The sequence below is a fragment of the Rhipicephalus microplus genome, chromosome 7 (genome assembly GCF_043290135.1).
Source record: "Rhipicephalus microplus isolate Deutch F79 chromosome 7, USDA_Rmic, whole genome shotgun sequence".
NCBI lineage: Eukaryota > Metazoa > Arthropoda > Arachnida > Ixodida > Ixodidae > Rhipicephalus > Rhipicephalus microplus.
In genome coordinates, this window is record NC_134706.1 from 35,537,391 (window position 1) to 35,551,930 (window position 14,540).

At 48.0% G+C, this 14,540-nt stretch overlaps 1 protein-coding gene across 1 annotated transcript; it reads right to left on the minus strand.

Moving 5' to 3' along the window:
• Positions 1–4,174: 4,174 nt before the first annotated feature.
• Positions 4,175–5,285, minus strand: LOC142766900 (neprilysin-1-like). The gene is made up of 2 exons (XM_075868106.1): positions 4,840–5,285; positions 4,175–4,688 (listed from the first exon to the last, which is right to left on the minus strand). Exons 1-2 carry the CDS (start codon positions 4,965–4,967, stop codon positions 4,259–4,261), a joined length of 558 nt encoding a protein of 185 aa, XP_075724221.1. The 5' UTR covers positions 4,968–5,285; the 3' UTR covers positions 4,175–4,258.
• Between the last annotated feature and the right edge of the window lie 9,255 nt (positions 5,286–14,540).

Sequence of the window (14,540 nt, forward strand, 5' to 3'; positions counted from 1 at the left end):
GAGCAGTTAGGGATAAGAGTTAATGGAGAATACCTTAGTAACCTGCGCTTCGCCGATGACATTGCATTGCTGAGTAACTCGGGGGACGAATTGCAACTCATGATTACGGAGTTAGACAAGGAGAGCAGAAAGGTGGGTCTTAAAATTAATCTACAGAAAACGAAAGTAATGTACAACAACCTCGGCAAGGAGCAGCGCTTCGAGATAGGTAATACTGTACTTGAAGTTGTAAAAGACTATGTCTACTTAGGGCAGGTAATAACCGCAGAGCCGAACCACGAGATTGAAGTAACTAGAAGAATAAGAATGGGGTGGAGCACATTCGGCAAGCACTCTCAAATTATGACAGGTAGATTGCCACTATTCCTCAAGAGGAAGGTATATAACAGCTGTATTTTGCCGGTACTTAGCCATGGAGCAGAAACCTGGAGACTTACAAAGAGGGTTCAGCTTAAATTGAGGAGGACGCAGCGAGCAATGGAAAGAAAAATGGTAGGTGTAACCTTAAGAGACAAGAAGAGAGCAGAGTGGATTAGGAAATAAACGGGGGTTAAGGATATCATAGCTGAAATCAAGAAGAAGAAATGGACATGGGCAGGGCATGTAGCGCGTAGACAGGATAACCACTGGTCATTAAGGGTAACTGACTGGATTCCCAGAGAAGAGAAGCGGGTTAGGGGGAGACAGAAGGTTAGGTGGGCAGATGAGATTACGAAGTTTGCGGGTATAAATTGGCAGCAGCAAGCACAGGACCGGGTTAACTGGTGGAACATGGGAGAGGCCTTTGTCCTGCAGTGGACGTAGTCAGGCTGATGATGATGATGATGATGATGAACTTCCAGTGATTGATGAATTATTCATCAAGTCACCTGGTGAGGGGACCTTAAAAGCAACTCGCGGGTGAAAGCAGCCGTCTTCTTTCATCGATGTTCGCCCCGCCGCGGTGGTCTAGTGGCTAAGGTACTCGGCTGCTGACCCGCAGGGCGCGGGTTCGAATCCCGGCTGCGGCGGCTGCATTTCCGATGGAGGCGGAAATGTTGTAGGCCCGTGTGCTCAGATTTGGGTGCACGTTAAAGAACCCCAGGTGGTCTAAATTTCCGGAGCCCTCCACTACGGCGTCTCTCATAATCATATAGTGGTTTTGGGACGTTAAACCCCACATATCAATCAATCTTTCATCGATGTATATCGAGTTACTGTATATGCTACCTTTAGGTATCATATAGAAGCAGCAGATATGTCGACTGGCCCTGCCCCCTTTCGAAAACTTTTGAAGGGGAAGACGCTACGAATATCCGCAAGGTGCAGACGGAAGACTTTTCAATTTATCGGGGCTCAGCAACATATACTCTACGTTGTACCGTCACGTTTGCCCGTGGCGCAACGGTTCGTCAACTTTATTTCACATATCTTTGGAGTGTGAGTGATCCAGAGCAAGAGAATCTGAACTCTCTTCTTTTAGACAACAATATTGTAGGAAGTTCGGAGCAGCGGGAGGCACAACTTGCCAGCTCGGACGCTGAGGTGCAATTAGCACTTGTGAGTCACGTTGGGCGAGCGGCGTAAGCTAGCGGAGCCCTGGACTTGGGGCCCCAACCTCCATGCATGCTCTGAATACAATTTGTGCCCCTTCCCTCAAAATAAAGTTTTGTTATTCTTCTTCTCCATTTAACGTAAAACTGCCTCCGAGCATGACCTCCAAGATTGGAGTCAGTTCATATGGCTTTGCACTGGCTCCGTGATCAGACAACTTTTTGAAAGCCACGACGCTATGTAATGAGTCTAATGACACCCATTATGTCTTATCACGTACGTCATATAGACGGCATGACAATGTCACAAATTTCAGCTACTTTTGATGCCGCCGTGGCATCAATGGTGACGTCAAACTTAGGATGCGTTATTCAACAATATCTTGCAACACTCGTTCTTGACATTGCGGGAGGCGAGACACCGATGGTTGAATTTCGCATTTGAGGAGGCATCAAGGCATATCTCCCTAAAAATAACACAGATTGCATCACTCATGCACTTACAAACGTCAACGGTGTGACACGTATCATTCTTGTAGAAGTACTCTGGCTTTTGCGCTGTCTGTGTTTAAAGCTAGAGCGAAAAAAAAACCATTACTCTCATCTCGCATGGTCATTCCACAGCCGCTACATAACATCCGCCACGTCCCGATGACTTTTAGCCACCGGGGCGCAAAGGAAGGCGCGTTTGTTCGGCTTTGGTAAAACAACAAGAGCCGCATGGATCAATTGCGAGGTTGAAAAATAGGAGAATGCTCCTGGCTCTCGGCCAGCTTGGACACCATTGTGTCCGAGCCAGAAGCGTTAAGTCTCCTGGCTCTTCGTATGGTGGCTGTGCACAGCCACCTTATTACAGCCGAAGTTCTTGCTCTTTCGTCTCTGCCAGACATGCATGGCCCCTGCGCTTTTCTTGATCTAAGTCATGTCACGCTATCCGCTGCATAGATGTGTCGCAGCTGCATTCGATTGGGGCCTAGCCGCTGCGATAATGGCGTGGCGAGGAGCCAAGCCTTCTGTGCTTTCCGTCGTAGACACGCAAGCCTAAGTGATGAACTGTGCCTCGATTCAGACGACGCATACCGAGGAGGCCAACGAAGTTGTCTATGAACTCACGACGCAAACGCCGCCGTCAGGTTATTTAGGAGACGCCGAGTAGCCTGGCAGATTGGTGAAATTGATGGAGGTGGCAAAAACAGTGACAGCTCCACCATGGCTACAGTTTACTTGCGGTACTTTGCGAAATAAATAATTCGTCGAAGTCAGCGCTGTGCAAGTGTCACACCATGGTGCCTTGTTTAGGATGGTGCACGAGCATATAGACTTTCACTTCTTTCAAGTTGGTCAGTTATGGATCGCGTGGACTTTCAACGGATTGTTGTTTACCAAACAACGAGAGAGAAAGAGTTGTGCCTAAAGTTTTTTTATTGCGTGCTACAGCTCCGAGCATTTCATTCTCTTAGCGCAACCTTGGTTCTTATGAGCGCCCTCTGAAACACACACAGAAACCCGCAAACACGCAGGCACATATACGCGCACACGTAAATGCACGCACGTGAATGGGAATGGCACGACGGAGATGTTGTATCACTGCTGAACTGTCCTAATTAAAGAAATTGATCATCAACTCCTAAATATAATAAAACGTCGTGGTTTTAACGAGCGGGAACAAGGATACGCTTACGATGCATGCCGCAGTAGAGGGCTTCATTCTTTTGAACCACCTGATATCGAGCCTGCACTGACAACACACACTCTAGGGGTCTCTATAGCATTCAATCTTTATCAAAATACGATAGAATTTGCAGTTGGGATGTAACCTATGACTTTAGGGTCACAAGCCGAGCATCGTAGCCAATGTAACATTGCACGGAGGCGGACGATTTGATTGTTGGGGTACACAGTACGCAGGACAACGTATCCATCATGTCAATATTCTCGCATACATAGCAACAGCGTTTTTAACCCACGAAGTGTTGATATTCTGTTTCAGCAAGACTCATTGACAGAACACATGGGTGCGTTCTACTGTTACATAGGGCACATACCTACCAATCTAAGACCTGCGACCCTGGAGGAGTGCATGGCTGACTGATTTCTTCACCATACATCATGAAGACACTATTAGAACATTTGAAACTTCTAAAGCCTGCCTGATGACTAGGTCTTGCTTCTTTCTGAAGACGTGGTCTGGGGTTGGTTTATTTCACAGAGAAAGCTGCTGAAGGATCACAACAGCAACCGGTCTTGATACCTAAGTTGTTCCCATGGAACTTTTACGACCACATGGAAGTTGCACCGTAACCTTATTCGTGGCAGCCGAGTGTTATACCGTAGAGCTGCGTCAGTGTTTGAAAATCTTTCACAAAAATATCCTATACAGGTGTCATATCGGGAAAGAAATCACGCTAACACGTGTAATTAATCGTGGGAAAAGAGTAAAAACACAAGCAGGCCTCACACAATGCGAAATGCTCAATTAGCGGATCGTCCAATGCTCCCAGCTCATTACGAAGGGCACAGCCATAACTCCACAGCCGTAGTTACGACGGTCTCTATAGACTATTCTACCGAGGTGTTTTAGCGCTGCCATGCTTTGCTGTTCGCCTTTGTGTTTCGCGCCCTTAACAAATAATTGAACAGTGTTACGGTAGACGCATACACATGAAGGCAGCTTGGTCGGTGCATGCGGTGTTTCATGGCCTCATTTATTCACACCGCAATCGACTTCACAAAACATCGACTTTACAGCACAAGATGGCGGCACCCATGTCAAATAGCCTGTGGAAATGCTGCTTCTCCAGCTTTCGCTGCGGCCATGCGGCGCGTTTTATACCAAAGTCGTTCCATCTCACTATTTCTCGTTGGTAACGGCCTCCACGTACCTCAAACGAATAATCGCCGACTTTCTCGGCTTCGAACTCGAAGAAGCACGGCCAGCCCCAATTGTCGTTCAGCTCAAGCATGGTGCTCACCACGTCCACCGAGGCGGCGTCGCGATTGGCCGGGTGTTGAGGCCAGTGCAGGTTGACCTCGCGCAGGTGGCCGCGGATGCGAGGCACGTAGTCCGTGTCTTGGGTCAAGACGTCGTCGCAGGTCTTGAAGAGACGCGCCGCCTTCTGCGCCACAGTCTGGCTTTCAGCCGGGATCTCCTCGTTCCTGCCGAAAAAAGTATGAACGGTAAACCGCAAAAGTTCGCGAACCACGCGAGCACGTGCCAAACTATGGGGAGCCTTCATGTGCGCACCGCCATGATACTAGATGCAGCGACACCACGGGGTAGACAGCCTTGCTGTAGAAGGACCCATACCTGGCGGTTTCGATGACGGTAGCGAGAAAGCGCTCGTTGATACGATTGCGCACCGACGTCCGGTTGCTCGCTGCCCCGCCGCACACGAAGCGGTAAAAGTCTTGACACGGACCCACCGACCAGTCCATGGATTCGCCAAGCAGCTGCACGCGAACAGAATGTCAGTCCTAAGCGATGCGTACGGGTGGAATGTTTTTGACACGACTCATCGATATCGCCGCAGTGCACGCGCGTTTCTTGTTTCAATTTCGCACACACCCACAACTATGTAAGCAATGCTCGGCGCAGACCAAGTTCCAAATGCTTCGCGATTGTAGTAGACCATGCAGTTTGTTGAGCACAGGACGCGAACAATCCAGCCTATTCCAGCGCTTCCGCGACCACCAGCAATAAGGCTGGGAAGTCTAATGCGTTATGTAAAAAAGAAGGCGCATCTCAACGACGATAAGTTTGATCGACGGCAGATGCTCTGATTGCCGATATCAGTGCACAGGGTGGATTGCTTGCTGTAGTTTACCCTTCCGTTTACGGGCCCCAAGTACAGCGAAATAAAGCGTCTCGTCACTGCTGCCTTTGTCAACGCCACGATCCCGTAACAATATGCAGGCACACGTGGTCAACTATGCGTTCACTGAAGGGCACGTGATGAAAAACCCGAAGAGGTCACAGTGAAATACATTGGTTTTTAACGAGACAATCAAAAGCTCGAACAATTACCGAACAAAGAAAACACGTCTGCTCAAACATTTTTGACATCGCTCAACAATGCCCACATCAGCGATCAACGCCAGTGGTTACAAAAAGAAAGCGCTGCTATTTTTGTTGCGAAACATTGCACTAAACTTGGTCTATTACAAACTAAAAACGATTGTCGGGATTTGCGCCCCCAAAGCACGATATGATAAACATAGATGACGTAGTGGAGGGCTCGTGAGTTTGTGACCAGTTGGCGCTGTTTAACCTGCAGCTATACCTAAGTGCACTGCCCTTTAGCTTCGATTCAATCGCCCTTAGTTTCCATCAAAATGAGGCTCCCGCAGCCGAGTTTCGATCCTACAACCTCTGAGTCAACAGAAAAACGCCCTAACCATTTGACCACAGTGACGGGTAAACAAACATTGGGCGCAACACCAAAAACGAGGGTCACGTGAGCACGGGTGTAGGCAGAATTTTTTCTAGGGAGGGAGAGGGAACACCTCTTTAACTGGTAGTGGGTACCGGGCAGGCAGATGTGGTCCAGAGTCATATTGTGCCCTGTATGCCACGGCAAATGAAGTTTTCGGTGAGCAGGGCGCTCTACAGATTTAACGGCTCGGCCGCCCACCCTCCATATCACTAACTGCGAGCTATGCATACACACCATTAGCCACTGGCTTACTGTGCGTGAACTTGAGAAGAAACATTCTTAAACAAAGCATGTACTTTGCTTGGACAAGCCATTAATGCTTTCCCTAGACATGACGTGTCCGATGGCTCGATCAACGGAGGGGTGGTTTCACTGAAGCACATACTGTTGGATGACAGGGGCATTCCAAAACGTGCCTGGCTCCACTTTCACTCTGAAGCAGCAGGAAAAATCGCTCTCGTCAAATCCAGGACCATTCAGGAAAATGCTGGTCCCGTCGTGCCTGCGGATTCGGTTCCCGTCGATATACGCACATTAGATGGACAAGCTCGACTCACTGCCCCCTATGAGCTGTGGTGACTGTAGCGCCGTTAAAACATCACACGGCTTTGTCGTAGCAACACTCGTCGCATTTCACCGGGAACCTTGCGGACTACCATCATGAAATTCTTGCTGCACAACTTCCCTGCGGCGTACCTACAGGATGCACCGGTGACAGTCACCAGAGACTTACGTTAGTGAACTTTGACGTGAAAACCATTGGCTTGTCACGTTTCTTGGGACCAAACTTCGACTTCGCCTCCTGTCAGACGTGATACAGTCAACTATTCACAACGCGTGTTCATTACTGTCGTTACTGCATTACTGTCAGCTCGAGAATAATCGACCATGTTCGCTACATTTCGTGTGTTTCCTGAATGAGTGAGTGAAACAACTTTATTGACGATCCGGCATAAAGGGAGAAAGGTGAGGGAATTAAAGCAAGACTCAAGCGTTCTCGGACGTCCCGAAGCAGCAACATACTCGCGTCAAACCCGTGGGGGCACCCCTTTAGGCCACTGGCGTTCCAGGATGCCAAGCACGTGCTGGACCACGTCTCTTCGGTTGCCTGGCTCTTGACTCATTATTTTGATGGTGATGGTACTTCCTAAATCTTCAAGACTTACTTCGTATAACAGCCTGATGTGTTGCTATCGCACTCATTGCTTGGGTCTTGGGCCAAGACTGACTTCTTTTCTGTTTTTGCATGAGCCACCCCCTTCTGTAACATCTATATGCGCCCTGATGAAGTGAAACTGGCCCAAATACGCCCTCAAGTGAACCGACAGACTGCGTACCGTCGTGTATTCCATGCAGGTCTCGTCGCAGACGGGCTTCATGACCTCTCCGTGCCAGGCCAGGAAAAGCGAGAGCGCACAGGTGCCGAGAATCAGAGCCGCAGCGAGCACCACGCACATCGTACGACGCCAGGGGATGCCTTGCACCCAACCGTGCTGACCCTGGTCCGTGGCAACCACGGCGCTAGTGCGTTGGCGTATCAGCTGGGGTGGCTGGGGTCTGAGCTGGTTGCTGGGCTGCGCGTGAGGGTTCAGTGGCTCGGCGGCGACCGCAGTACCAGATGACCTGCCCGTGTGTGAGTGGAAATCCAGGGGTTGATGCAGCTTGACCCGCTGCGTCGGTGGAAGTAAATACGACGAGATAAAGGCATGGGATGAGAGGCTGTCGTACCCTACAAGTGTAGAAGCTTGGGCTATAGTTGGCCTGGGTGTATGACGGCAAGTTTTACAGCGCAAAAACATAAGAAAAAATTGGGACAGAATAGAAATGAGCGCCCTTTTCTATACTCTGTCCCATTTCTTTCTTATGTGTAGGTGCTGTAAAATCCATCATGTACTCGTACACCTATAGTATTTTTGATCACTATGTCAATATGTCTACTATGTCAATATGTCTATATTGCTGCTGTGTTGGAACGATTATTGTTAGCAGAGACCTAATCTAGCCTCCAAGAACATGAACGGTTGCCTATAGCAGTATTGTAGCTTGCCTGATAATTGAGTAAAATGTGCCATGGTTGAAGCTTAGAAATCGGTGACACTTTTTTCACGTGAACGGTAAGAAGTACTGAGGTTAAACATCTAATGCTGTTCGTCTGCAATTTCTGCGTTGACCTGCCGTGTTCCTTAGCATGCGTATTTGCAATGACAAAAGGCTGTTCATACCTTCACTTAGCATCCCCTGCTCATGAATTCCACTGTTCATAGCTTTAATTTCGAAGACGAAATTTCTCCTTCCAACGTGCTAGTGTTAGCATGTGAGAGCCCCAAGAAGTCAGTTCTGTACCAAATATCTAATGCAATAATATCTGGGGTTTTAAGTTCTACAATCCTATGACTATTAGTGACGTCGTAGTGGAGGGCTCCGAAAATCTTGGCTATATGGTACTATTTGACGTGCACAGAAATCATACTATACACGTGCCTGTACTATTTCGCTTCCATCAAAATGTGATCGTTGCGGCCTCGACCAAAATTTGTACCATGTCTCTGAAAAAGTTGAACGATTACTTCTTTTTATACCAAGGACAGTAGTATGCCCTTGCATCGAGCCCTGTCCAGGTACTGTTGTTTGTTCCGTACATTGTAGCCCAAAGAACGTCGTGTTAGTGGTTATAGACTACATAAGCTGCCGATCCTTGAGGACGACAACTGCTGTCATGTTTCTTAGACTCCTTTCGTGCTATGAAAGTGAGCTTCTTGTAAAAAAAGCAACGTATGAGCTAAGACCATCAATGGCAGCACTGCTACAGAAGATCAACTATAGCTTTAGTGTTTTCATATTGCAGCGCACTCTCTCGTGCGCACCTGGACTATGGCGTGCCACACATCATAACGGAAGACAATTAGAATCGTCCGTCTTTCGGGCTCTCTCCCACCTTCTAGGCGTACCACACATACGAACTACAGCTTACTACACCCGTTCGAACAAAGGTAGAACGCTTCCACCATCTACTGGAGGCATCACTGTGTGTTCAAGACTACAAATACATGGACAGAGCGCCTGCCTTGGGTAGTGGGCTAACATAGTGATATTCAAAATCAAAAGTGCGACAAAAGTGCTCCTATAGCAAAGAAAACTTGGTCACGGCTTCGGGATTACACCATGTCGCTCAAGGGATTAATACGGGAGTGGAGAGCAGGGCTCCGTACTCACCGCCGGCTTTTCCTTCTTCTTTACGGTGAGGATCTTCCTCAGGTTCGGCAGGTAGTGCATGACTGCCAAGCGTACCACGGACGCAGGAACAAGAGAGCTCGCAAAATGCGCGACCATACGCGATCGAGAGTCTTCTTCTTCTGGCACGTTCGCTATTGCTCGAGCTCGAGGAACAGCTCGAGCGGGTTTCCCTGTTTCCTTAGTGGTATGGCACTTGCCCACTATGGCATTTCAGCCAAGAGTTCGTGCCTTAACAGTTCGATGATAACAACAAGAATTGCACTGACACCCCTTCCTTCTTAGCTTCCAGTGCTTTTTTCGGGACGAGATAACACACAATGCAATTGCAGCATGCGACAAACCTTTGTAACTACACTCGTACTGGACGAATTCTTAAAATTTTTGTGGCATTGAATTCATGAGGTAATAAGCTCTTCTAGTGAACTCATTCCATGGTTACTTGAAAAATTGTTTCTGGGCCCCTTTAACGCATTTTGATCAACAGGTGTCACGATGAAAACGAGCCCATTCGGCGATAATAGTGCACGCTCATCCAATATACTGTGTGGGTGTTTGTGTGCGTGCATGTGTGCGTAACAAAACACATTATAAGCATGCACTAAGCGGTTGAATGGTGCACTAGGGGCCGGATTTCGCTATCGCGTTCAACTCTCAAAGACGGAGCTTAAGGGTGCCCCATTTTTTACGTGCCACGGAGACAATACCCTCCACCGCACAGAAAACTAAGCAGACCTCAGGCTCTGACACTCGTGATTCTTCAGGTCGGGGCGTACTCTAATCCCGCGCTATTGTACAAAATTTATCTCGAAATACAGCCAACTAATACATGTTGCTACTGCCACAGTATAGCTACTTTGAAACATGTGCTCTCGCGGTGACCTGCGTTACGCTGTCGGGAAGTCATCACGCCGTCCAAATGGGAGGGTGCTATTGCAAACTCCGGAGTTGAACAACAGCTATGGGCAGTTCATCAGGCCCGCCATGCAGCAGAGAGGCTTGGTCTTTCTGTTCCGACGTGGTATTGGCTTCGCAACGTGCTAAAGCGCGTTCCGAAGGATAAAATAAAGTCCGTCCGTCCGTCTGTCCGTCTGTCCGTCTGTCCATCCATCCATCCATCCATCCATGCATCCACCAATCAATCAATCAATCAATCAATTAATCAATCAATCAATCAATTCATTGCAACTGTGATATCATTAACCTCCGTTTGTTCTTTGACCCACCCTGCTCTCTTCTTGTATTTTAAGCTTACACCCATCATTTTCCTTTCCATCGCTCGCTGCGTCGTCCTTAATCTAAGCTGAACGCTCTTTGTAAGTCGCCAGGCTCTGCTTCGTGGTAAGTTTACCGGCAAGATGCAGCTGTTATATTGTTTATCTCCATCCAAATGCGAAAAAAATGTCACATTACGGGTGCTAAAAACACTTAAAGGTTACAGCTGTTCTTATCGACGTAACTCCTTATTTACACAAAAAATGACCTCAGTGCTTTCAAGTAACTCTGGAGAAAGGACCACGCCCCTCATCATTGCCGGGGACTTCGACATCAATTTATGCGACCCCAACGACACCTGGTTTTTGCAGTATATTCCAGGCGCTTACGACACGGTCATGGCAAAACCTCATTCCCGCGTCCAGGACAGGAGACATCATAGACCATTTATTTGATAAAAGACATCCCTAATTTTACACAGCTGCACTAAACATAATATTCCACTACACACCGAGCATCGTCTCAGAGATTACGAATAGATTGGATAACAACACGTATCAAGCTGATGAAAGACCCTGACGACGGTCCTGATAACCTTGTTCAGGAATGGTCAATTACCCCTTCCACACATGCACAGTGGTTCATGAAACGTGCGTGCGTTCTCCATCATAACGGACAAGTATAAGTACTACTCATCATCCGCTTCTGTTGCTGGTAATAGCCATGTTCATGTGAGCATCATTACGCAACATTAAACTTTTTACAGCGAAAGTTGTATATGTTGTCTATATAACGTCGTTCTCAGCGTCTTACCCAAGCGACAAGAAATCTACGGATTTATAAACAACTACCTCGAGTATCATGACTGTTAACCCGTCTCACTTTGCACCGAACTTCATCAATACAATGCCGCTCTCGTCCTGCGTAGGACGAGAGCGGTGCCTGTGTAACATAGTAACATGTATGTTATGGTTCCGGTAGCGCGGGGCATACGAGACTGGTGTAAAGAACGCACTTACCGACCGCTGCGTCTACGTATACCCCTAGTGGGTTGTCCATAGTAGTGAGGACGGCCTTCTGTGCCATTTGTCGGCTGGATTGTCGCAGACAAGTAAATGTTTCGCTTTCACTGGCCTTTGCCTTGAGCCAGGCTCTGGCAAAGGTGCGACAGGCTGTGGCAGCGTTAGATTATAGTAATCAGCTAGAGCCACCGCCACTGCAACAGCTTGACTCCTTAGGCGCAACTGTAAACAACTGTTTATTATAACACATATCCGACTCTTCAATATATGTGTGTGTGTGCATAGCAGTTGTACATATCCTTAGCATCCTTGCGTAATTTTTCACACAATAGAAACATACGCCACCTTCACCTTCCCGCTGCATGCCCTCAATAACATCGATTCCCACGCTACATAAGACCTGCCACATTTTTCTTCTAAAGGAAAACAAAGAAAGAACGGAACAATTAACGCTAATGTTGAAATTATTGAGCTTGTTATTGGTGCGAAAGCATTGATTGATTGATATGTGGAGTTTAACGTCCCAAAACCACCATATGATTATGAGAGACGCCGTAGTGAAGGGCTCGGGAAATTTCGACCACCTGGGGTTCTTTAACGTGCACCCAAATCTGAGCACACGGGCCTACAACGTTTCCGCCTTCATCGACAATGCAGCCACCGCAGCCAGGATTTGATCCCGCGACCTGTGGGTCAGCAGCCGAGTACCTTAGCCACTAGACCACTGCGGCGGGGTTGGTGCGAAAGCAGCCGCTGCAAAAAGTTTCGCTAGCTTCCATGGCGTTTCGCATGACGTTTGAAGTGGAGTACAGAGCCGCGGCCACTGATTTCCCTGAAGTCCGCGCGCACGTTCATTCACAAAGATAAAGATCGTTTCACGAACCAATAGAATTTATAAAAGATTAAGCAAAGAGCTACAGATGTTAGGAAAGAGCATTCACCTTTCCCATCTAGTGCTAGACTACATCGCGCTGACGTTTTATATGTAGAAAGGGCACTGAACCTTTCCATTGTAGTTACGACACTACTTCTGTACTACAGGGCATGCACTTTCTTCAATATAAAACTTAATCGGCACATTATTTAGCACAAAATCGGAAACAAAGAGTGAGACGCCTTGTCACCATTGAAGTACGTCGCACATGAGTTCATCTGAAATTGTAATGAAACAATGGTTGCAAATAACGACAGTGTTCAGGGATTCCCTATACTCATCAACGCTCGGCCGAAAGACCTATCTCCATGGTCATCGGCAACAAAATGTAACAAAACGGGCACTCGCCTTCCACAAGCCACACCATGGCTCCCCACTCCCGCCGTTGTGATCCAGCACGGCTTTGCGTTTGCAATACAAATTGAGGCCAACCTCCACGCCTGGATCCCGAACGAGGAGCACTGTACAGAATGCCCCCTTTCACCAACGCTTCCGTTGATACCTAACTCGAAGAGCTATTTTTCACAAAATTCATTTTGCGCTTTTTTTCTTGCAATGACTGCAAGTATACGCACTGGCAAGGAGAGGGGCTCTAAAGCTGCCCAATGTTTGACTGATAGGGGGAGGGGGCTGCAATGAACATTCGGCCCCTAAGAGCAGAACGTTGCACGCCTATGACCGCAAGGAAAACATCGGTTCTCCATTTTCCCTGCGTAGGGCAGCATACCAGTCCTAGACTGGTAATATCTCTGCTCTTTCTTTCCCCCCTGTTCCTTCTTTCCTTCACTCGGCTGTGCGCACCGCATGTCAGCAAAAAGAGGTTTGTAAGCTGAGATCAAACTCGACGCACCACTGTTTGCCCTCCATATAAGGCCACGTAGCAATTGAAGTGGTGGGCTAGCTGAAGGCTCAAAATAACTTGTGTTTAAAACCTGTGCGCCATTGCTGGTGCCACTTTATAGCGCCCTAAAGTAGTTGTGCAGTGCCATGCATGGTAGCTGCATGAAGCTTTCACACACAAACAACAATAAGCCACGCCCCGCCGCGGTGGTCTGGTGGCTAAGGTACTCGGCTGCTGACCCGCAGGTCGCGGGTTTGATTCCCGGCTGCGGCGGTTGCATTTCCGATGGAGGCGGAAATGTTGTAGGCCCGTGTACTCAGATTTGGGTGCACGTTAAAGAACCCCAGGTGGTCAAAATTTCCGGAGCCCTCCACTACGGCGTTTCTCATAATCAAATAGTGGTTTTGGGACGTTAAACCCCACAAATCAATCAATCAACAATAAGCCACAACCACAACACTTGCCGTGGTAGCGGCAGGTGTTGCGGCCGGGCGAACGTACGAGGTGGCAACTGCGGGCGCTGCGGCAAGCGCGCGGCAGGCGAGGAAGAGAGTGACGTCAGCGCGCACTGCAAGGGAAGGGTGACGTCAACGCGTACTTGCGGCGTCACTTACTTGGTACCACTCCAACACCTGTGGCGAGGGAAGCGCGTTATGGGGGCGTTCGTACGGACGCGCGGAAGGACAGCCTTACACAGGCTAGTGAAAGAGCTGCTTCTCATCAAAGTAGTCTGAACGCACCTCTGCAAAAATACTCGCTACGCTCTGGAGTGATACACATGATGGACAAAACCGATTACACGCACGTGCGTTTATGATCGACATTTCGAAGTTGTTTGCGTAAATGGTAAATGTGCTGCATCATTAGGTCATCCAAAAAGTTTATGCTATAGCCATGAGGACAAGCAAACATTTTCGGCACTGAAATCACGAGAACAGCCCTCCCTGAAAGACGCCTCAAGGAAGCGGTCACAACTATTGTTTTTGATTGGTACCATAGGTGTTTTTCCACTCGGTGTTCTGTAATGGCTGATGTTCATGCAACGGATGATGTTGTAACGGGTCTCTGTCTATTAGATAATATTGAGATCAAGTCGAAAGAAACGTATCACCTTGTAGGTTACCAGCACAGAAACCCGTTTTTAGGCACGTGTACCTACTTGTACATCCGGGTTCATTAGAACGGCCTCATACCTTGCAAAATTTTATCCTGCCACATTTTTTCCGCGTTAATTGACCTCTATATGAAGTAAACCTGCCATACGATACCGAATTTATTTCAAATGTTATCTTTTCTACTCGGGAGTAGGTGTGAAAGTCAATGGAGAACGCT